Raw genomic sequence first — 25,622 nt, forward strand, 5'->3', positions numbered from 1 at the left:
CAAGTGACTTGTCTATTTAACTACTTCAAGAGTTTGTTAGATTAACTTCTTCCATGTTCTCCTGCTGGAATCTGCACAGTTGTATTTGGATACAATCAGGATTTAGCAGAATCAGATGTTCTACTGGTTTCATTGAAGGCTCTTTATTTGCAAACATACACAATATCTTTTGGATGTATGCAACACTTTCAGTTTTCTGCAAGGCCCAGTTATGTTTAATTTCAACAAGGGAAAACATGACTACTTTAAGTGACCGATTTGTAAAGCAGAGATTAAAGGGACACAGAATCAAGAGCATGTACATCAAATCTTCTGTTCTGTCGTTCTCTGTGAGAGTGTCAGGAGTGTATTTACGTTTTCAGAAAAGAAGAAATGCTCCTAGTTTAAACCTCATGGTTGTAGTGTAGGAAAAGCTTTGTGATTATTATGGATGAGCTTCATGAGCACAGAGGAAATTCAGGGGCTAGGGAAGTACTTTTCCTGCTCTTCAGATCTTAATTCTGGGGTGCTTGGGGAAAGTGGAGAAGAACAGACAGCTTGAAATCGATCCTTCTTTCAAAAATATACTGGGGTTTAATGTGTACCGCTTGCCAACATGCCCTGAGCATTTCAGCTTTTTCCTCTGATTTAATTCCAGCTCTTCATCATGGCTTGCAGCATTTTGTCATGTCTTTAGCTGATCTCATCCAGAGCATGACATTTATTCCCTCCGTTAGACTTGTTCAGTCAGGATCAAAATAAATTTTATTTCATAAAAGGGCCCAGTGAGAACATTAGAGTTTAGGGTGTATCTTTCAAGGTTCTAACTGTTAAATGCTCACCCCCTAGAGTGCCACACTATGAAATTGTACAGAATGCTCTTCAAACCCAGTATTTCCTCGGTGTCCTTAAAATGGGAGGATGGCCATTGAAATCTAGTCACAGATATATCACATTTGGTTGGTCTAATATACAGTTTATTTGATCATGGGCATAGTTTGGGAGGATGAAGGGAGAGGGAGCAGCGCTTCCCCAAATGCCACAGGTTGTTGAATGCTTCTTCAACTGGAGACGTTACGTACACCCCCTGAGATCCTCTGAGAGGTTGGAGCTTGTGCCACCCTCCTCTCGCTCCCATAATGGAACTTGAGCTGTCTGAATTGGTTTCAACCATTATATTCCAACGTTTCCCCCGGGAATGCAGGACTTGCACAGAGCGAATGTGGTGGTGCACAGCAGAGCTTCCACTGCCTCGCGGTCTCTAACGTTGCAGAGCTTGCATTGTCTTGGCACTCAGATGCAGGTGAGGAATGGGTAGGAGCCACTGGTGCAGGGTAGGTGAAAGGAGATCCCTGGCTGGGCTGCAACTTTTCATGGAACTTCAGGCTGTCAGAGGAAATGGTGCAAAAGATGAAAATACATCTAATTTTAAAAAATAAAGCAAAATTAAATTGAAAAAACTACTACTACTACTTATCATTTCTATAGTTCTACAAGACGTATTCAACACTGTACACTTGAACATGAAGAGAGAGTCCCTGCTCGACAGAGCTTACAATCTACTTAGGTCAGACAAACAGGACAAATAAGAGATAAGGGAATTACTAAGGTGGGAATTTGTGAAAAAGGATCCAGAAAAAATCATAAAAGAAGATAATAGGTTAAGAAATGTAAAGTTTTCAAAATAGCTACAACTGAACAGAGCAAGCTCACCAGAGAGGAAAAGTCGTCCTGGTGCCGGAGAATCCCTGACGCAGCGGTGTAGTGAATTTTGGACCTCAGAGTTGGTCATCATTTAGATAAAAAACAAATTCAAGTGTAATGATGATATGAATAACAACCATATTCAGCTTTTTTTGCTGTCCTAAATTATCTGAATATCACCGTTCTCCCCCAAATTCTATATAGTGTGCCTAGCATTCCATGCCAAAATCCGTGTATTCTGTAACAATGCATAACTTAATTGGCTTAACAAGCCAATCAGTGTTAACAGCACTTAAGCAATAATGAGCACTAATTGGCAATAATTAGAATTTACTCACATAACTTACTAAGTGTATTCTATAACGCACTTTGCCTAAATTATAATGTGTGCAAGTAAAAAGGGGCATGGCTATGAGTGGCGGGGAAATCCACATTTCATGGGCATTCCAAAATTTACGTGCATAGTTATAGACTACGGCCCAATGTAGCTAAATCTGCTTGCTGGGATTTATGCTGTGTTTTCATTGGTGTAAATGGAGGTTCTTAGTTTTAGGCGCTAGGATATCAATTAAGCATATTCTGTATAGGCACCCCTTATAGAACACGCTTAGGCGGGAATGTTTTCTGCGCAGATTTTCTAGTCGCCATATATAGAATCTGTCTGTGGGTAATTCCAGCTCTGCCTCCAGACCACACCAGCAGTATCTGGATAGCAGCAGAGCAGTCCTGCGAACACTTTCAGTGGCATTATTGGGACAATGATGCTGAGAATTCAGGTATTGCCCAGGTCCGTGCCAACTATCCGGATAACAACATCTGTGACCAGATGTGAAAGCGAATATTGGGCAGTTTAGTACTGGAGTGGATTGTTGGCAGACCAATTTTTGTCTTACCTTTCAAATGTGGTGACTTTGCATTTGCTAACCCTTGGAAACATTCCTCACACTGCTGGGTGTGAGCAGTGGGTGGAACGTGGACATTCAAAGGCAAGCCGCCGTCTGAGAGCTTAGCAATGACTGCATTTGCTGACCCTTGGAAACCTGCCTCACGCTGCTGGGTGTGAGCAGTGGTGGAACGTGGACGTTCAAAGGCGAGCTGCCGTCTGAGAGCTTAGCAATGACTGCATTTGCTGACCCTTGGAAACATCCCTCACGCTGCTGGGTGCGAGCAGTGGGTGGAACGTGGACATTCACAAGGCGAGCTGCCATCTGTTCACATTGTACAGCTGTGCAGGGGATTGATGATATTAGTTTTTGTGTTTTGTTTTGTTTTTTTTGGGGGGGGGGGGGAGGGGTCATGTAACAGTTTGAGATATTGTTTTACATGGAAGTCTTTCTGGGTAATGCTTCAGATGGAGGCAGTTTGATTGCATTTTTGTTGTAGGTTTGACATTTACAATTCAAAAAATATATATATAAGCAAAGGTGAAATGTAGCCCCTTCTCTTTCAGAGTGTCTCTACCATAATTCTCATGTTTACAATCTGCATTCCTAGCAAGCAAAATCTATTACATAAACTGTCACCAAATCTTAAAATGTTTTGATTGCATACCTATGTCTTTTTGACATCTTTAATTACAAAAGACTCCATGCCTTCGCCCAGTCTGTCGCCAGCAAGGAGCACGTGATCGCACACCACATTTTACTGCAAGTGACAGAAGTGGCCTAACCAGTACTGTGCGTCCAAAGAGTAGCAATGATGGCTCAGTATTAACAGGAGGAGAAAGGACTGAATTAGCAGATCACTGTCCTGGCCAGCCTCACACCAAGCACATCTGCAAGCAGCTCTACACCTTTAAAAGAAATCAATAATTATTATAGCTTCCTCAGAAATGCCAAAACGCACAGGCACATACATACATACCTTGAATATTTTGTCATTAGTAGAAAGATATTTTGCACTGCACAAGGGTATAGGGTTTTCGGTGCAATTTAAAGCAATTTTTAAAAAATGTAGGAGTGTGACAAGTATTGAAAAATAAAGCTCTTTGTATTATAAATGCAGACACATTAGGGCTGCTTGCTTTCGCTCACTGTAATCCTAGTGAAACCATGAACCGCAAGTTTCAACATTGCTAATCTGATTGTTATTTGGGAGGTTTCCAGCTTTCTAGGAGCCTGACTTTAGGGAGCTCTTTTCTTAATAAAGACATGAATTATTCAGTCTGGCTATTTTTTTAAGGTTTTGTTCTGTTAAGTGCATGGTCTGCAGTTATTTCACGGCTTTTGATTATGCTGAAGCAGCTTACCACTCGGCAGAATCCATGAAAACAATGCTTGGCGGGCCTGGGTGTAGAAGAGATTCTGCAGATGTCCTTGACTGTATGAATTCGATAAAATAGTTGCAGAGGTTTTCAACTCTCCATAATGACTGGACTGCTGCCAGTCTTTTCCTGCGTGCACGGTGACTCTTAATTTCATTGTAAACTAGCTATTTTCTCGACTTCCTCATGAAATAAATAGAGCAGAGGCACCATTAAGGAAGGAAAGCGCTGAAAATAATAAAGGGCTGCAACCGTAATTGAATGGCTTTAAAAAGAATGCTTTATCTTCAAGGGCACATTTAACATTATATGTGGCAATGGTATTCCCAGAGAAACAGGGCGATGTTTTGGTGGGATATGAAGAACTAGGTTTCTGGGCTTTTGTAGAGGCAACTAACGTCCATTTTTTTTTACCATGGTCATTATCTTCTATTATTTTCATTAATGGCTGTGCACTAATATTACCTTTTTAGTGAGTGGTCATATAAAAAAAATGTCTACGAGAGCAATCACTGGCACTTATTTAGGAGGTTTAAGGGCTCCCACGTTTACCATAAGCTGATCAGCTAGCACACGGCAATGTAGATGAATTAACTGGTTAGCGCAGAAACACCCGCTCTCCACCCCTGACATGCCCCCTCAAAAAAAAATAATTATTGCACAGACAGCGCACACACATCTGTCAAAAGTAACGCAGAACCCTTTAGTGGATCCCACATTATGCACCCTCAAAAAGTAATTTAAAATCACCACACAGATAGCATGTGCACACCCACACACACCCACCCCCCCACACACACACCCACCCCCCCACACACACACCCACCCCCACACCCACCCACACACCCACCCCCACACACCCCCACACACACACACACACCCCCACACACCCACCCCCACACACGCACACACACACACACACACACACACCTCTGCCAAAAGTAACGTAGAACCCTTTAGTGGATCCCACATTAGGCCAGTTTTGCTGTGTTAAGCATAAAAAAAATCCCCAAGGTAGTTGTGATGCATGTGGGGTCTTCAGATTGTATAATATTTTTTAAATCTTGAGAGACAGCTACTTAACCCTAGAACGCATATTGGGGGCCTTTTAGGCCCCCATGCTTACATTTTTGCTATTATCTGCAAAATTACTTTAGTTAGAATTTTGAAACTCAAGGTATTACTCAAGCATGTCATTGTTGATAATATCCAGTTGTTCATATAATTTTTTTTCATAGGCATTATGGTGTAACAATGCTTGTTTGGTGAAAACTACATCTGTACGAATTGGGGGCCTTTTAGGCCCCCGCTGTTTTTATCATGTTCTCAGAAGTGTTTGTGTCTCAAGTTACTTTATTTGTACTCAGTAATGCTGGTGGAGGGGCCAGGGTGTGGATAATAACATGTGAGGATGTCATGTGATTTTTGGAGGGAGTGATAAGGCCATGACATCACCTCAGGTCCTCTGAACACTGAGGACAGTATACACTGTGAGCTAATTGCTGAAGGACCTGTGATAAGATAAGCTGTTGAGAGGAAATCTGTTTCATTTTCTAACATCTAGTCAGCAATGGCACAGTCTTCCTCCAAGTGTCTGACTGACCAAGAGATTGAAGCGATTATGTTTCAAAGCGATGATGAAAATGAACTATCTTTGTCTGATGAAGAATATCTGCCACCAGCTAATCAAACATCCTCATCCAGTGATTCTTCTGATGATGAAGAAGTGAATCTAGTGGATCCTCAAGAAGTGATAAGTAGAACATCCAAAACGAATGTTTTTTGGGACAGTAATCCTACATTAGTCGGACGTACTCCAATACACAATATTGTGAGACAGGCTCAAGGAGCTGTGGGAAGTCCCAGTTACTTTACCCCTAAAAATGTATTCTGTACTTATTTTTCTGACAATATTGCAGAAGAGGTCCTATTATGTTCAAACCTAGAAGGAAGACGTATCGCTTCAGCAAAAAATAAGTCCTGGAAAAATATCTCAAAAGAGGAACTTTATGCATATATTGGACTTTTCCTGCTGGCAGGGAGTCAAAAATCGTATGATGTCCCAATACGAGAATTATTTCTGGACCCACTTTCTGATCCACACTATAAGGCGACAATGTCAGTGGGCAGATATGAGGAAATTAGAAGGATCATTCGCTTTGATGATAAGCGAACTCGTGCAGCGAGGTTTGAAACAGACAAATTAGCCCCTATCAGTTATATCTGGAACATATTTATCAAAAAATGCACAAAACTTTACAATCCTAGTACTAATGTTACTGTAGATGAGCAACTTGTACCGTTCAGAGGACGCTGCAAATTCATACAATACATGCCCAGCAAGCCAGCCAAGTACGGTATAAAAATCTTCTGGATGTGTGATTCTGCAACTTATTATGGCATAAATGGCGTAATCTACTGTGGCAAAGAGGTTGGTGCACCAGTACAGAAGGATCTGGGGTCTGAAATAGTCAAAACTCTTGCTGTTCCAATATTCAATTCAGGTAGAAACATCACCATGGACAATTATTTCACCAATGTTGAACTAGGCAATTTTCTGCTTGCAAAAGCTATTACACTTGTTGGTACTATAAAGCAAAACAGACGAGAAATTCCAGCAGCACTCAAACACAATCGTCAGCGAGCACTTTATGAGAGTGTCTTTGGATTCAATAACAAAGCGACTTTGGTATCTTACAAGGCAAAGAAGGAGAAATCTGTAATTTTACTCAGTACCATGCATCACGATTGCAGTGTTGACAGCAATAACCAAAAATTGAAACCAGAAATCATCCTGCATTACAATGCAACAAAAGGAGGTGTAGATAAAATGGATGAGATGGTGGGAGAATATTCGTGTAAGAGGCAAACAAAACGATGGCCTGTAGTACTATTTTCAAATATGCTTGATGTAGCAGCCCTAAATTCATTCATTATTTATACAGAAACTCATCCTGAATTTCATGCACAGAGGAAGGACAGGAGACGCTTATTCTTGAAGGACCTTTGTCATGAACTTGTAATACCTCACATGATAGAGCGAAGCGACTTGAAATGCTTGCCAAAGAAAACTAAAGAAGCAATGAAACGGTGTGGCGTACAGTTTCAGATTACTCCAGAGCCAGGAGAAAGAAAACGAAAGCGTTGTTTCATGTGTCCAAGAAACATAGAGAGGAAAACTGAGCGATATTGTTCCACTTGTAAGAAAACTGTTTGCAAAGAACACTCTTCTGAAAAAATAACATGTCAGAATTGTTTGGAAGACTAATATAATAGAAAAGAAAGTTAGAATAAAAATGTAGCTGCAGCTAGTTTGCTATAGATTTCTATGCATTTTTGTGTGTTTTCATGTCTTTGCGTGAAATTTGGGAAAAAAAAAGATTTTTTGGTGTTTTCTGTGAAAAATTATAATTAAAATGTTGTCCACTATTCATATTTTATTGAGCAATTTTGAAATAAACTTGTGAAAGTTATTTAAGTGTGTTTTTCTACATTATGTGCATGGGGGCCTAAAAGGCCCCCATGACGTTAATATGTATATTTTTAACGTCATGCGTTCTAGGGTTAAAGAGCATAACAGAGAAACCAGTGTATTAAGGACATTTGCATACAGTGTGTATAGCTTAAGTCTCTCAAAGTAACGTTTTAGCCAAGTAATGGCCTACGGAAGCTGTATCTGGGGACTTAATGCTCCCATGTCTGAGGGATTTTAAGTAATTGCATTTTTAAATTATTGTTTTCGAGTCACATCCAACAGCTGAAGGGGGAGGGAGGGGTATTAAAGATTTCTTGACATCTAAAATAAGCAGATCAAAACTTATTTATTTAAAAAGTTTAAGTTAAATCATGCTGAATAGAATGTGTAGTTTAGGGATATTCTATCTCTGTTAAGTTACATCTTGTTATTTCTGGAAATGTCCAGTCTTTCGTAATGTGTGAATTGCATTGAACCAAAAGGTATATGGCGGAATATAAATTTATTGTTAATGTTTATGTAGCAAGCACATTGTAGATGATTGTCTTCAGTAGATGTGTTTTTGAAGGATTTAACCAAGGAAAAAGGCTTCTTGCTTGTTTTCAGCTAGTGGAAGATGTTGGCTTTATTTTATGACAAGGCCACAAAAGGACTAGATTCTATAAATGGAGCCAAGAAACGTAAGCACTGAGCACTATTTTATAAAGTATCCACGCTCCTTATAGAATAGCGGCTAAGCGCATAAACCAACTCCTAACTTAGGGTCAGTTGATCTATTCTGTAACAATGTATGTAGATTCTGGGAACACCCCCCCCCTCCCCCCCGGCAATGCCCCTGAAATGCCCCTCGGCCATGCCCCCTTGAATTTACACACTATAGGATTTCCATGCACATCGTAATCCCAATTAAGGGCAATAATGTTAGCCAATTATTGGAGGGGATTGGCTCATCGATTAATTTGCATGTGCAGATTGGCAATACTTGTTGATTTGCACATGCAAATTTAGTCACTGTATATATAGAATCCAGGGAAAGTATTTAAATCTGGAAGTGTTTGGGGGGGGGGGGTGTTTTGTTCATTGATAACATACACAGGATACTTAATATGAATCTGTTTTTCATGCTATTAATCAGATATTTGCTCTCTTGAGATTTGTATTGGCATATTTTTAAGTTCTTAATATTTGTTGAACAAGTCTGCTAGTCATTAAAGATGCCTTTGACCTTTGCCAAGGTTTTTAAAACTTCCTAGGTATATAAATGTTTGTTTTTTGCAAAGTCTGACTGGGATACAAAATCTAGATGAATAGGATGTTTTGTCTATTTTTCTTTGATTAATAAAATGGAAATTTGCTTTCTCTTGTTTTCCAAGAAATACTGTAAAATATTTGGTGACATTTTAACTTGGCTTTCTAGATTGTACATTGAAGGTGGTGTCAGGGTGCCAGTAGTTACAAATATACCATGGCTTATTTCCAGTGAATCACGGCATCTCACTTATTTTAATATTTAGTTCATGCCTGTCCAACGGCAGTTAACAGTGAGTTACATTCAGGTAGAATTTGTATTTTTCTGTCCCCCAGAGGGCATATAGTCTGTTTTTGTACCTGAGTCAAAGAATGGTTATGTGACTTGCCCAAGGCCACAAGGCATTTCGGTGGGATTTGAACCCTGGTCTCTGATTCATAGCCTGTTTTGCTAACCACTAGAATGAAAGATTTTTTGGAAAAAAATATTATGCTTTAGGGTGTTTACAAGAGCTGTGGGCTCCTTCTTAGGGAGGAAGTTATCAATGTAGGTGACCATTAAGATGTGTTATTTGACCACTAACTCATTATATTTTATCACAGGTCCCATTTTATACAATGAGACTTAGTTACTAATAATTGAAATTAACAGTAAAATAAATGGAGCCAAAATTGCTAGCTCCCCCCCACCCCCTCCTTAAGTGTTAAATTTTTGTGCAACACCCAAGCAGTTTATAAGCCTAGTTTTAATTGGATCTTAAATGACTTTCCAGCTGAGAAACTGATGAAATGAAGAAATGGCACCTGATAAATATGTAGTAGTGAAATAGAAGGAGAATCGGTTTCTAAACTTGTGAAATCTTTAGTATATATTACTGCTATGGATGCTTCGATATAGATTACACCCATTTGGTAGAGTTCCGTTCAGTTTAAACATGATCTGCTTGATGTAGCAGCCAAAGAAAGATGGGAGTCAGATGACCCACAGAAGCCATTGGGTTCGGCAGCTCATTAATTGGAAAAATCAGGAGCCGGTAAGAAAACAATGCCGTACCATTATTTACACGCTGCTGCCTGCAGGTTACAGACTAGGAAAAATGAAGGTTTGTGAAGTAATGGAGTAGAAGGAACAGCAAATCTGCAAATATTTACTTACACTGAACTAGAGGCACTTACTGGAGTCACTTTAAGTTATGACCTTATTTGCAGAAGCGGTTTGTAAACCAGACTTCATAAGCTCTGCAGCTATTTCTTGGGAAAAGAAAAAGGTTCAGTCGGAATGAATTGGAACAGGGATTCGTAGATATTTGATTTAGCTTAGATACATATAACGATTTAAATAAAGTTCCCTGCCTTGCACAGGGAGCTTTCTTTGTACCTTGGTGAGAGCTTGGCTTTGCCTGGCGTGAGACTCCTGGGTTCTATGGTTCTGACTTTAAGCATGAAGAGGTTGATATGGGCCTCGCTTCAGTTTGCCCACAGCATCTTATTGTAGTATTTTAAACTGCCTGTTTGCTAGACAGTTCTTCTCATGTCCCCATTGCTCGGTATTGGAAAGTACTTTAAAATGCAGAACATTTATTTTTAAAGTGTAATCACTGTTCTGTTCTCACATTTTGTTTTCTGTGGGTCCAATATTTAGAAATAGCTGAGTTAGGCTCCTTAAAAAATGCCGTGAGCAAGTCTAAATAAATAAATAAAATATGTGCCCAGTTTTCAGCAGAAAATTTGTTTTAATATAGGAGCTTACAAGTTCTTCTTATAAATTGAGGCCTGCCATTCCTTCGCCTAGATTTATAAACTTAGGCTCTCAGCCTCAGTAAATTTTCCAAGAGGCCAATTTATGAGCATTACTTCCAAAGTTAGGAATATAGACCCTTTGAATATTGGGCTCTAGTTGAAAGCAGAGCATGAAGAGGAGTCTCGGGAGGGAGGGGGGCTATTTTGATGCCTTGGACACAGTTAGCTACCAAGTCTCCTTCTCCTCCTCCTATCAGGGGTACAGGGAAAGAGGTCATAGTGGCCTTCAACCTAGCATGTTGGTTAGAACAATATGTAAAAGGGAATGGAACTTGTTATACTGCCTTTCTGTGGTTACAAAGTGGTTTACATATTACGTACTCTGTCCTGTAGAGGTAGACACTTATAAAGATTCTCTCACAGTATAACAGTGAGTGACCCAATTTTTCCTCTCTTTTTCTTTTCTTCTAATTGATAAATGGAGGTAATGAAGGTCTTCGATGGTTCTGGTTCTCTTCTCCCCCTCTCTTTCTCCAGTAGCTGTTTACAGTAGGGTAAAGGGATCTCTACAAAGCAAATTGAAATCAAACCATGATTGCAAGGAGCTAATTCAGGGTCCTCTTCCCCCCCCCCCCCCCCCCCCGGACTTGCAACTCCTTAAAGTACAGTGAGAAGGGCTAAGCCTGTATGACATGAGGAGCCGTAGTAGCTGGTGATTGCTCCAGGGATGTTTTTGTTCCCCAAATTAAATGCAGGCTGACATATGTAAACATACAGCTACACTGCGAGACACACGCGTTACTGATTATTGTTTTGTAAATTGTTAGATTAATGTTACTGGTTACTGCTCTGTAAATTGTTAACTTATGGTTACATTGCAAGTCATAAATGTAAAGTGGAAAAGTATTAACATGTAGGCCACTTTGCGCACAATGGGGTCCTTTTTACAAAGTCGCACGCTAAAAATGAGCATGTGTTAAACGCTAGAGACGCGCACACATGTATTCCTATGGGCGTCTCTAGTGTTTAGCATGCCTTTGTAAAAGGCCCCCAATGTAAGTTTCACATTTTGCTTTACTGTTTCACAGTTGCCATATAATGCCACTTTATTTCACTATGTTATTATGTAAGCCACATTGAAACAAACGTGTTTTGGATAATGCGGGATATAAAAAAAACAAATGAAATGAAAAATATGAGAACGTGTAATAACAAATTAGAAATTAAAATTGTCTTGCTGTACTGTCTATCAGGAGAAAATACATAAGGCAATTAGAACTGCCAATAAGTCTTCTAGCACTTGGGGGGGGGGGGTCTTTCACTTAGGTGTGCTGGTGTTTTTAGGTTGCGTTAAAAATAGGCACATGCTCAACACTAAAGACGCCCATAGGAATACATTGGCGTCTTTAGCATTTAGCAAGCACCTATTTTTAACGTTCTAAAAACGCCAGCATGCCTAAGTAAAAGACCTCCTTATTTATCCCCCCCCCCCACACAAAAAAAGTAGTCAGATCTGTGTGTGATATAAATGTTCTTTATACATCTCTGCTCTGTAAACTGTAAGTACAAATGGAGAAGGAATTAAACTGCTTCTGTCCTGATGGCCATGGCCCACAGTGTGATCTTGAGCTGCTGCATAAAGTTTGCAAGAGAACATATGGACTGACAGGGTTAATATCTTTGGAGTTTTTCTGTATTTGCTTTCTATTAAGCAAGAGATCTAGGCTTCTGTTTCAAGATCTTTAGTTAACATGGATGTCGTGAATTATAGATTGCTTATATATTGTCTTATTGATTGGGTGGGGGGGGGGGTGGTTAACTCCATTTAACAGTCAGGTTCTTTGAACATATGGAATGATCAATTATCCAAAAACAAAAGTTTTAAGTCTGCATCTAATAAAGGTTTAACGGCCCCCACCCACCCCTCACCACCAAACAGCAGTGAAAATGAAGGCAGATGTGTCGTCTGGATCCACCACCAGATTTCTGCAGATATACAGGCTGTAATGAGTTATTCCCATGGATATCAAACATCCCCATGTGGGACACTTGGTCAAACGTCCGTGTTTAGGTTTTTAAAAGGAACCCCCCCCCCTTTCAGTTTGCTCTCTTTTCTTGCTACTTGGGTCTTGGCTGCCATGTGCTTGGGTTTTTTTCCTTCCTTTATGTCTGAGGAAGGTTTCTAGTTGTACCTCCCAGGATAGCCTGCTGTGTGTGTCTGAGGAATTGCTTAGTGGGTGTAACTGTGGAAAGCAGATAAGCTCATTGTACAGGGTAGGATGTAAGTGTTATCAGTATTTGACTTTTCAAACCTGATTTATACACCTGGAGTATTTGAGTATGGTTTCTTTGTGGTTTTCAAGCAGCACTTAACGGGAAAACGTAGAGATTATTTTGTACAACCCCCTCCAGTTCAGTGCGAGACACACCTTGTAATCAGGTTAATTAATGGGCATTTAGTAAGTGTGTTAGAACTCGGCAGGAGTGAGCCTGCTTTCATTCATATATAGTGTTCTTATAAGGTTAGCTGGAACTGTGTATTGTATGCCAGTCTCATATATGTATGACTAGGAGTGCTAATAGCTTACTGCTTTTTAAAAGGACTTGAAAGGCTGGTTTGATGGCCCAGTTGTATTACTGCATGCTGCCATATGTGTGACCTGGGTTCGGGGTTAAGGATGCCGAGAAGGCAGAACTCACAACTTCTGATAAGTCCTGGCTCCTTCTCAATGCATATATACCAGGTTCCACAGGCAGCTGCATTTTGTGGTCCCTGGCCAAGGACGTGCTATAAAAGCTAATTGCCTTATGTATTGAATGGGATATGAAATAAGAGTGTCTTGCAGGTTGCAAGTGAAAGTTTTCTAGCGCTGTGTCCTAAAAGAGGCTGGTTTAGAATGACCTGGAACTGCAGAAAACTTCCCTTAATATAATTAGGATATAAAGTCCAACATTAAACCCTGTGAATCCCTGAAGCTAGGATCAGGACTACCACATTTTTGAATGGGTGCTCCAGAAAACAGGCTGTTAGGAACATATGAACTGGGTTGGACCTGTATCTTGTTTCAGTCCAAGTCGCAGATTCCTGGCAGTATCCCAAAAGCTAGGTAGGGATAAGCAGCGACTTTCCCCAGGGGATCCTATTGCCTGTAGTAGGATCCCTGAGAAGTACTCATGCTGTAGACTAAGAGCAGACTAGGACTTATTGACTTCAAAGTTTGTCCTGCTAAGTCTAATACAACACTTAATGTGGTAATTCTACTGCCGGGCACCTCCATTTACACACCCCAAGGATAGTCTATAATAGGCCCTGGGCACCCAGGTTCCATTACAGAATACTAGCATAATCCAGCATTGGTAGGCCTAACATTTGGGTGCCCATAGATACTCCACTTATAGGGCTACCATAAGTGGGGTATGTAAATATGGCAGCATGTGCTCTTCCTTGTGTGCACTCCTCTCATTTGTATGCCATGTAAGTTAGCGACACCATTACAAAACAGCATGCAGGCGTCCTGCTGGCACTTTGCAGGTAGGTGTTCACTTAACACATTTATGCACCTGAGGACCAGGTATATGTGGCTTCCTAGATTGAGAAGTGCCCTTTGCTGCCACAGAGAATTAACTGTCTCCTCATACTTATCTACAAATGGTGAAATATTCATTTATATAGTACTGGAACTGTACATGATGGTGAACACCCAATCTAATGTGGTTCACACCCTTGCACATTTGTCACATTTTGGCTGTTTTATTAATTGAACATTCCAATAAAGATAACAGTAATCGTCCAAACATGAAATTTGTTCGGTTTCAAGCTTCCAATCTTTTACCTCTTCCCTCCCCATCTCCACATCAAACACAGTTTATGCCATCATTAAACAGGCAAGAGAGATCTAAAATATACAAATGATAGCTTCCCCATTCCACCACCCCCCCTTTTCCCTTTCTTACCCAATCCCTTCCCAGGAGCAAAATCTAATATAGAATCTAGTCAACACAAAAGGTTTTTACTCTTTTAACCCCCCATGATACTCTATTAAATTTCTAAAACCTATCTTCCCCCCCCCCATATCATTCTCCCCTAACAAAGAATAATTCCCCCCGCCCCCACCAATGGCGTTAGTTGACGAGAGATGCTGGACTGGCCTCCCAAACAGAGATCCAAATTGAGGACCAGACTTCTTGCCCTACTAGAGGGCAAACTCTGACTATAGCTTTCCCAAATTGACCCAAAATGTTTTTTCGTACGCGGACTCAAGTGCACAGCCCTAGCTTCCCAAAGCATTATAGTATGCAGAGCATTCCTCCAATGCCAAAACAAGAGGATCTCATCTTGTACCCAATACTGGAGGAGACATTTCCTCCCTAGTGGCTGTTTAAAAAATAAATAAATAAATATGCATGTGAGGAGGCTTTTGCAAAGAGCTATGGGATGAATGTTTAGTCAGCAGTGGTCGGTGTTTTATTGGCTGCTGCCAGCGTTGCGTCCAGGCACCGACATGGAATATCCAGGTTTCTGCGGCTGGCTAACTCTTATCTGTAAAGTGGGATATTCAGCTCTTAACTGCCTAAATGAAACTGGATAAAGATAGGACTGTGTTTTATGCGGTCTGATGAGTTTGATTAACTTAGGCAATAAATTGCTGAAATGTAGCACCACTTTGATTCTTCTCAGAAAGGCATTAAATCAAGTGCAAAAATTAACAAAATAAGTGCTGACTCTACTCCCAGATTGGCCACAAAATAGCCGATTTCCAATTTAGCAGTTAGTGTCACTGAATATCAATAGCCATGTATAAGCGATTTTTAACTGGTCAGGAGCGTCGCCTGGCTGGTTAATTTGGTTTGACTATGGACCTACAGTCTACAACCCAAGTTTGTCTAGAGATCACACCAGAAAGTGGAGGCACTGAGACCTGACGTTGGGTCACCAGATTTTTCTTTTAGCATTCTCTGTTCACCCTTCGTTTACAGTAGCACCTCTCACACCTATGAGCTACAGAGGGCCTAAGCAATGTGTATCATTCCCTGCTGTTTATAGAAGATAGACATCTTTACTCCACTAGAAAAGAATCAGCTTTGATCTTCAGGGAGGTGAACAGATTTTTACAAAGGCAGAAACAGGTAACATTATTTTGATGGGCTAGAGGCAGCCCGCAGGCTCATTTTATCCTTAGACGTTTTAAGTTATCTCTAAAATATTTCAGTCTACATGCAGACAAATACAATTTGCAGATGTGAGTTTACATGTTGGCCCTATGCAGGTGTTGATGATTGATTAAAAAGAGTGAAGAATTAGCTAGCAGGGCTCTGGACTCTTAGAAGCAATGCATATGAGAAAATGTTTTTCTAGACTGCAAAAGTGCTGGTGTTTTGTTTAAATCCCTCTTATATTACGGGACACTATTCTAATGTCTTGATCTTTTTTGGTAGGGGTTGGGCCAGAATTATTTCATACTGTAACTCTTGTTTTAGGTCACAACAAAACTATATGTTTACACTGGACCATCGGGGAGGCTCTCGGCTTAGAAAGGAAATTTTGGTTGGAATCATGACAGAAATAGTAAAAACCCAGACTCTGCCCTACACTCTGCTCCTTACTCATCGCATGAGGTGCTGTTGTGCACAGAATCTACTCAGAGCGAGAGTCATGAATAATAGTCTGCCAGGGATACCTAAATTTGGACTGTATGCAGAAAGAGATGCCTTTGAGGGGGTAATTCTATAAATATGGTGCATTTGCATGTATTTGCTGGTATTCTAGCTGTATGAGCATAAACGCTGAAAATATGCTTATGCATTATTCTGTAAGTAGATGTGTATCTTACATAGTGCTCTTTACTGGTGGGTGGAGCACTTGTGCAGTTACACTAGTATTCAGTTCAGGAGAGTAACTTCCACTTTTCTTTATGGAATAGAGCTCTCAATGGACACCCTATTGGTGTCTAATTCTAGTGTCCTTATATAGAAGTCCATAAGAAGAGCCATTCTGAGTCAGACCAATTGTCCATCTAACCCAGTATCCTGCTTCCAACAGTGGCCAAGCCAGGTCACATTGACAAACATAACACATATATAATCAAAACATGTGAGACCCAGAGGCATCAGATGGTTATAAATATGGGCTATCAGACCTCTTATAGCACACACTATTCCAGATCCAGGCTCCTGTATATATCATCAATCCATTTGTCTCATCGGTTTTGTTTAAATAAAAAATAGAATGTAGTAAGACCGATGAGGCAAATGATTGATGATATATGCAGGAGCCTGGATCTGGAATAGTGTATGCTATAAGAAGTCTGATAGCCCATATTTGTAACCACCTGATGCCTCTCAGACTCACATGTTTTGATTATAAGTGTGTTATGTTTGCTGTGTATCTGCTCCTATTGTTGCATTTTTAGTGCCTCCCCCATGTCTATCTCAATAGCAGACTCTGGATTTTTCCTCAAGGAACATGTCCAAACCTTTTTTTTAAACCCAGTTAAGCTAACCGCTGATACCACATCATCTGGCCATGAGTTCCAGAGCTTAGCTATTCGGTGAGTGAAAATTTTTTTCCTTCTATTTGTTTTAAAAGTATTTCCATGTAACTTGTCCACTGAGTGCTCTGCTGTTCACAGTTGAAGGGGAGAACAGATAACTCATGTTAAAATGGTTGATTGCTACACTATCGTGGATGAAGGAGATGTATGTGATCAGTAAGGGAGAGAAGCCAGCTCTGCTCCTATTGCAACGACTGTTGGCCAAAGTCATGGAGTGGAGGATAATTCTGGAGGAAGCACTTAAGGCACTGGGACATGCCATCTGGGATAGAGAGTCTGTTCAAACAAAACAGAGTGCACAGCAGTGTATCAAAAGGGTTAAATGAAACCCAGTAAGGAAAGTATGTAGAGGAATGGCTTCAGGAGTTCCTCTCAATGTAGATTTAAAGAGTAAATGGATTTGGATTTTAGTCTACACCTTTCTCAGTAGCACAAGACTAGTTAAATTCAGGTACAGTAAGTAGAAGGTAGGAGAGGGGGGAAGGCACAAGGGGGATATGTTTGGGATTGGAGGCTGGGGGGCATAGGTGGGATGTGTGTATAGGTCAAAGCTTTTGGGCTTTGGTAATCTAGGAGTTTGTTTTGAGGGCAATATCTCAAGGTGAAGTAGTTTTGTGTATTCCATAGTAGTAATGAATCTTGCTCCAAAGCTAGGGTATGTATTGTATGATCTCAATCTCTCAAATCTACTGTTAATGCTCTCCCTAGTACTTGAATGGTGTCAAAGAGAGCGTCATTCTGGAATTCATGTATAGGGAACTTATCAAGGGGTACTTGACAATCCTTATCCTTTTTATCAAGTCTGTGGCACACAATATGATGAGGAATATTTCTGTCACATCGTCTTGGTCTCCGACTGCATTGCTTAGTATTTTAAAGATCCTCTCTGGTAGAGTATAGGTGTGTGTTTGTGGGATATGAGGGTGTGGGGTGTTTTAGCTGTTTGTAGCCCATCTAATTATGCTGCATAATGTGGAGAACAGGATCCTTATTTAATTCTATTGTAAATGGTAGAGATGGAAAATTTGAGACCGTAATCATGGTAACATTCATTTTGACCTACAAAAATTAACAGCCAAAGGAATACAGGTCTCCTGCATGACACTGAGGTGTTCCCTGTAGCTCCTAATAAGTTGCTAGTGTTGCAGCATAAGATATATAATTCTTGTTTTAAATAAATTACAGTGGTAATGAACTACATATGATTTCTATACAAGGAAAAGCAACATCACGGCCATGTGCAGCAAACTTGTCTTGACAAGCCATGGCTTTGTGCAGCGATGTCATTTAGTCATCATAAATCAATGTCTTAGGTGCATATAGGTAAAGAAAGAAACCAACATGACCCTCCCTTTCCCCCCATGAATTAGCTGTCAACAGTATGCTTTGTCTCTGCATACTTTCCTTGAGATCTGCGAGTGTAAATCTAACTGAAGCGGGCACACTGCCAAACCATAAGTTAATGGTCTGACCCAGCATAACCCAAGCAGCAGTGGCGCCATGAGCTTCGCCCTGTTCCTGACACAAACTTTTGCTGTAACTCGTTGTTTGCAGTCTTTTCCTCCCTGAGATTTTGATGCTGAAATGATAAAATTGCTCATGCACAACGTGTTACCTGTGGTTAAAAAATCATTCCCTGTTTAATATTCCTTCTGGTGTCTGAAATGGTTGGGCATAAATAAAATCCACCAGGTAGTGATAGTCACCTGATATGTAAAAACCCATTTAAACACAGTTGTTAATCTTTTCCTCAACAGGCACTTAGATGCCAATCACATCGTTACAATTCCTGAAGACAGTTTTGAAGGTCTTGTCCAACTACGACATTTATGGCTGGATGACAACAGTTTGACAGAAGTTCCTATTCACCCACTCAGCAACTTGCCGTCCCTCCAGGCCTTAACTTTGGCTCTCAACAAGATCACACACATACCTGATTTTGCATTTACAAACCTTTCAAGTCTTGTTGTTCTGTAAGTATCGGCACAGTATGTAGCATTGATATTACTATGTGTAGGCTTCACCTGACATCTGTCCCTATCTGAGTGCAAAGCACAGTGTATTAAAATGACACATCAAGAGGCGTGTTTTCAAAACACATACAGAGTTATTCAGGGGCTTGTTTTCACAGCACTCAGACTTACAAAGTTCCATTGGTTACTATTGAACTTTGCAAGTCTAAGTGCTTTGAAAATATGCCTCATGGAGGGACGTTTTCGATATGACATCTAAGTCCAACTTTGGACGTTTTGCAAAAAAGCATCCAAAATCTGATTTTGAAAAGAAGGGTCATTTTCAAAAAAGAAAAACATCTATCCTTTCTTTATTTTTTTTTTTTTTAATACTGTTTTGAGCAAGGTTTTGTGATCTGACATTTTCTTTTTTGGTCCATTAAAAAACAAAACAAAAAAACATCAAAGTGCAAAACACACAAAATCAAGCCATTGGGATGTAGGAGGAGTCAGCATTTTTTATAGACTGGTCCCCCAGACATCCCAGGAAATAAATGGGGCACCCTAGAGGGCACTGCAGTAAACTTCAAAAACATTCTCCCAGATACACATCTCACCTTTGCTCCCCTATTTTGTCTGCTGAGCCCCCCAAAACACAGTACCCCCAACTGTACACTACTACAGTAGCACTTTTGGGTGAAGGGGACACTTATATGTGGGTACAGTGGGTTTATAGTGAGTTTTGAGGGTTCACAGTTTCCACCACAAATGTAACAAGTAGAGGGAGATAGGGACTTGAGTTCTCCATGCCGTGGTGCACTGCACTGACCACTACACTACTCCAGGGACCTGTATACTGCTCTAATAGACCTGGCTCTAACATCTGAGGCTGTCATAGAAGCTGGGAAGTCATATTTTTATTCACATTTTTTGGGGGAGGGTGGGAGGGGGTCAGTGACCACTGGAGGGGTATTGGGGGGTCAGCCCTGATTCCCTCCAGTGGTCATCTGGTCATTTAGGGCACCCTTTTGTGCCTTATTCGTTATAAAAACTGGTCTAGCTCAAAACATCTTAGTTTTATTCCTGGATGGTTTTGTTTTGTTCCATTATGGCTGTAAAACATCTAAGTCTTAGGAAAGCCCAAATCCCATCCTTAACACATCCCTGACAACACCCCCTTGTGTTTTGAATGCACTTCTGACGGACTCCAAGGAAAAATGTCTAAAAATTGGTTTTGAAAATATTGATTTGGATGTTCTTTTGAGACAGACATCAAAATGCTGCTTTATGCCACTTTTTAGACATTTTTCTCTTTCAAAAACAGGCTCCATAGTAACCTATGGAACTTTGTAAGTCTAATGAGCCCCCAAGTGTATGGGAAATCTATAAAACCTGGACATGGAAAATTAGAGGGTGCAGCATTAAGATGGGTTTAGATTTTGGAGCCCTTATCCATCAGTGCATAGAAGAAGAGGAAAGGTACATCTGTAATGCAATGGTGCAACAGAGAAAGCCCTCAAATCCTGCACGTGGACAAGAAGTACTCAATGAGGATGTAACTGAAAACCCCCATTCCCTGAAAAAGAATTTAGTTTATTTGTGAACTTAATATACTGCCATTTAAGCTGCACAATAATTCTCACAATCTGTACAACAACTTCTGTCTTGTGTCTTTTCAAATTTCTTTTGTTCCTAAACTATTGCACTGCAGAATTTTGACTTTGCTTCCAGGTTTTGCATCATCCATATTTATTTGGTCATCAGGTTTGTTTAAAAATAATTATAATGTAATAAAAGGATATAACAAAATCCACAAATCCATGTGTTTAGATTTTGTTTTTTCCCATTAGAATTCAATTTTGTTTTACTTTTTTTTTCCCCAACTATAATTGAATTTCTCAAAAAAAAAAACCAAAACCCAACTTTGCTATCCCGGACACACAGACCTACTCTGCTGAATTTTTTTTGCAGCATAAACATATCATGGAAGAGTCTAATGTGAAACACGCTGTTGCTGATACTGTGCTCAGCAGTGACATTCAGAATTCAGTATTTATCAGCAAATGCATGTCAGTCGCATATAAGATGAAGACTGATTGAGCCCAACAATGTTACCGTGACTATGATACACATGCTTGTATGATAGCAGATGGGACTTTCCTGCTTATGATAAGTTTAGAGGCAAAAATGTTTGTTTGATTTTGTAAATGCTGTCCTAAGACAAGGCTGACTTGCGCTATTATATTTAATACCTTTCTAGGCATCTCCACAACAATAAGATAAGGACTCTGGGGCGGCATTGCTTTGATGGCTTGGACAACTTGGAAACTCTGTAAGTACCAGCTTCATCTGATGATGCTCTTAAAGCCATGTAGGGGCCTTTTTACTAAAATGCTAACTGGTGAGTGTTAACTGTTACCGCACAAATGTGGGAACTGCTTTTTGTGTTGTTTTTATCATTAGTGCACACTGATTCACATATTAGGGGACCTTTGGTTTTAGGCAGGCCATGAGCCAAGACTAGGCATGGGGAGTATATATCAGTCTGAAATATATATTAAGGCACAGGAAGTGACCTTGCAGTTAACTAGACCCCCATAGTGGCATTTCCACATTAGTGGCCATGCCATTAATTCAAGGTACTGACCATTGTTGTGTGTTAGTGGCATGACTGCCCTTCCCAAAGTGCTGGGAACACGCCAACTGTTGCTTCAGAGGCTTTGCAGATACCATGGGTTAACATTTTTGCTGTTAATGTGCATTGGGTGCAAATTTTTTAACGTGGTTTAGTAAATAAGACGCTCATTGTAAGCTGCCGGGCAAATGTGGAAACGTATACAGAAAGTGCTGTAAAATTTCCCATCTGCTCTTTTGAGCTTCTGGTTCGGTTGGAACTGAGCTGGGAAGCCTTTGTGCAGAACACCTGGGCCCTCTTCCTCTTCCTAATTGCAGCAACTCTCCTTGGTCGGAGGCCATATACCAGGACTCCTTGCTGAACCTGTGTCCTAAATACAGCCTGTAGGTGTCAGTGTTGTGTGGTGCCAGACTCCCTCCCCCCAGGTCTGTAAATGCTCTATATAGATTTAGTTCATTTTCTGCTGTAGTACCACAAGATGGATGCTAGGGGTCATGGTGGCAGTCCTGTGCTGCAGCAGAGGGGCTCAGTTGCTGGGACCCCCTCTCCCCTCTTGGTGATCAGAGGGCTGAGCTTATCGGGGTGGAGTGTTTTTTAGAAGGTGGCTAGATATTGATGGGATCATCAGAAGGTGTTTGTGATTTTGGGAGGATCGGGGATATTTGGTGATGTGATCAGGTGTGAGAAGAAAGATCAGGTGAGAAGGGGTAAATGTTGCCGCATCTCCATTTCAGAGCACATTGTGCCACCATGCTGTTGGTTACAGAACTGCACTTACTGCCTCCTCTTGAGGTAGCAAAAGTGCAGCTGTGCTATCGGCAGCTGTGGCAGCACTCGGTACTTTCCTGTGCATTAGCTGCCACAGCTGGCTTCTGTCACCCGCTCATGTCATGCCCAGATACCACCCACTCCTACATTAGGCAGCTAACATGAGATTTGTACTGCTCTTTTCAGTGCAGGGCACAGTAGTATGGACTAGAAAGTTTTACGAGGACAGAAATTTCACCCATCCCTACTTGTCCCCACTGAAATCTGCTCTATCCATGTACTAAAATAACCTGATTTGTGGTAAAATAACCCTAACTTAGTAGCCCATGTTGAGGATATCCATTAACTTTTTTAGTGTTATTTAATTGCTAAGCTAGCTTATAAACACGAGGAAAGGATAGGTAGTCTGGCCTGGCACTACGCTTCCGCGGGAACCCCGCAGGACCCGCTTTCATCCCTGCGGACCTGGAGGGAATCCCCGCGGGAGTCCCGTGGATCTGGAGAAGATCTTCGTTGGATTCCCACTAACCCCATTCCCGTGCAGCTCTCTAGCATGGACCCAAATACTGTGTACTGCGTGGTAAAACCCATAGCTGGTTAATGCATTTAACTAAACGATCTCTATAGACATGAATTACTAGGAGGGGAGGAGGAGCCTAATGGTTAGTGCAATGGCCTGAGAACCTGAGGAACTGAGTTTGATTCCAGCTGCAGCTCCTTCTGACTCAAGGCAAGTCACTTATTTAGATAGGTATGCCACCATTTCACGTATACACAGCAATGTAGTTTACAATACTGAAAATGACAAACACTGCACAGTCAAACATCAGAAAAGAGAAATAGGAACTACATTGCAAATTAATAGTGAAAAAGGTAGTAAAAAAACAAAAACGCATAAAAATTTCAGCAGTTCGCCGTGTGTTCCACTGCCCCAGGTTCAAAATAAGTAGCTGTATATAATATGCAAACCGCTTTGATTGTAATCACAGAAAGGCGGTACATCAAATCCCATCCCCCTTCCCAGGACAGCATGGATTTAGCCAAGAGAATCTGCTATATTTCTTTGAAGGCGTGAATAAACATGTGGGTAAAAGTGAGCCAGTTAATGTAGTGTACCTAGGTTTTCAGGTTGACTGGAAACTGGTTAAAAGATAGAAAACGCAAAATAGGGTTAAATGGCTCCTCAGTGAGGGAAAGTAAATAAGGAAGTGTCCCAGGGATCTGTATTGGAGCCAGTGTTTTTTTTTTTTAACGTATATATAAATAATCTGAAAATGGGAACAAGTGAGGCAACCAACCTTGCACATGACACAAAATTTATTCAGAGTTGTTTAAATCTCCTTTCTACATTGTCTCACAATCTGCATGTGATTTTCAAGATTGGGAATCCAAATGAGATATGAAATTTAAGTGGACTAGAGCAAAGTGATACATGATGCTAGGTTCCACATTATTCACCACTGAGGAAAATGATTTAAGTGCCAATGTGGACAACCCATTGAAACCTTTTGCACAGTGTACGGTAGCAGCCAAAAAAAAAATAAACAGAATGCTAGGAATTATTCGTAAAGAAAGAGAGAACATAATAGAGAATATTAGAATGCCTCTGGGTCTCTCCTTGAGACCATACCTTGAGTACTGAGTGCAATTCTAGTCACCACATCTCAGATATAGTGGAACTGGAAATAGCACAGAGAAAGGCAACTAAGATGATTAAGGGGATGGAACAACTCTCATATGAGGAAAGGCTAGGGAGGTTGAGGACTGGCTAAAAGGAGATATCACATAGGCTTATAAAATCCTGAGTGGAGTAGAACAGGTAAATGTGACTCGAGTTGTTTTACATTAAGTACAAAAACTAGGGGATACTCCATGAAGTTAAACAGTAATACATTTAAAACAAATATTTTTTCACTTGACTTATAGTTAAACTCTGGAACTTGTCAGAGGACATGGAAAAAGCAATTAATGTAGCTGTTTTTAAAAGGATTTAGACAAATTCCTGGAGGAAAAGTCAATAAAACCAGATTCTGAAACTTTGTTTGAATTAGACTAGCAAAGTAAACCCAGAAACTGGAAGGAGGAATGAAAACACGGAGGAGCCATCCTTGAACAGTAGACAGTGAAAGAAGATGTATTGGAAGCTGGGGACATTGTGCTGTGGCACCTTGGCTTTTCACAGATTAAAACAGTGTGGAAATCCTTTTTCAGCATTATTCAGGTTCATTAATGTGTAGCTGGTATTTTGAAATCCTAACTCTCCTTCCTAAAGCATTGCTTGTTGGCAGGGAAGTGGGACATCTGTGCTGGAACCTGTCCAAGTGTGTTACGGGATAATTCTCCACGGTTTCCTCTGGAAGGCTGGCAGATATTGAAGGCCATCTCTCACTACAGAGTCTTTAAATTTAAAAAAAAAAATCTGGGCTCCCTTTTCTTTTCCTATTGAGGTAAAAAAGGATTCCTCTGATATAAGAACTGTGGTCATTTGTTGAAAATAAATGCTATAGTTTTTGATGTATTTTACAAGTTCTTGTTTCCCTAGCCTTGTTTGAGATACATTTTAGTCTTTTTATATAGCGTCAATTGTTTAACCTAGAAATTATGAGCCTGCATGCTGCTGTTCTCCTACATATGCTTTTAAAGTTAAATACAGAGCAAAGGAAATAGTGCTATAGGGAACAGCGAGTAGGGTGGTCACTCAGAAATTCATGCAACAAAGGACACCACTGGGACCCCCAAGCAGGTCTTACATTGGGATTGAAGGCAAATGAGAATGCACTGAAACTAAGGGAGGAGATCTGCCTCATGCCAGTCTGGAGAGGGGCAGAGAGCACACACATGCCCCCACTCCCTGCTAATGTGTCCCAGGACTGATGGTGATGACAAGCCAGGGGAGGGGGTTATCAACATTCGTGCCAAGAATCCCAACAGTCCAGAGCAGAGCTTGAAAATGATGGAAGATTTGATTTATGATTAAATGTACACAAGTGTACCAGGTTTACCAGAGCAACCTGTTTACTGAGCTAGTGAAAAGCTTTAACACTCTTAAAATATTGTTTGCTATAGTTAAGTAATAGAGATGAGTATTAACTTTATTATTATTGTTAAAATTGTTTGTTGGTTCTTATTGACTTATCAGGACTCTGTTGAGTTCATGGAGAGAAACCCCTTGTATGATCTAGCAAGGATCTAGAGAGCTGCCAGATAAGAAAATTACTTCCAAACACAGAGAACAACTTTATTACAGAGGGATGTTTTACCTGTAAACTGCCTGTGTCTCTGTATTATATGCAAAAGTGCTGCTTAA

At 40.5% G+C, this 25,622-nt stretch overlaps 1 protein-coding gene across 1 annotated transcript in view; it reads left to right on the forward strand.

Moving 5' to 3' along the window:
• Positions 1-25,622, forward strand: part of LGR4 (leucine rich repeat containing G protein-coupled receptor 4) — a 151,682-nt gene that overhangs the window by 85,074 nt on the left and 40,986 nt on the right. Inside the window, exons 5-6 of the mRNA XM_030200692.1 lie at positions 18,718-18,933; positions 21,173-21,244. Of these exons, the coding sequence (XP_030056552.1) occupies positions 18,718-18,933; positions 21,173-21,244 (288 nt within the window). The remainder of the gene's footprint in view (positions 1-18,717; positions 18,934-21,172; positions 21,245-25,622) is intronic.

The sequence above is a fragment of the Microcaecilia unicolor genome, chromosome 4 (genome assembly GCF_901765095.1).
Source record: "Microcaecilia unicolor chromosome 4, aMicUni1.1, whole genome shotgun sequence".
In the NCBI taxonomy this organism is placed as follows: domain Eukaryota; kingdom Metazoa; phylum Chordata; class Amphibia; order Gymnophiona; family Siphonopidae; genus Microcaecilia; species Microcaecilia unicolor.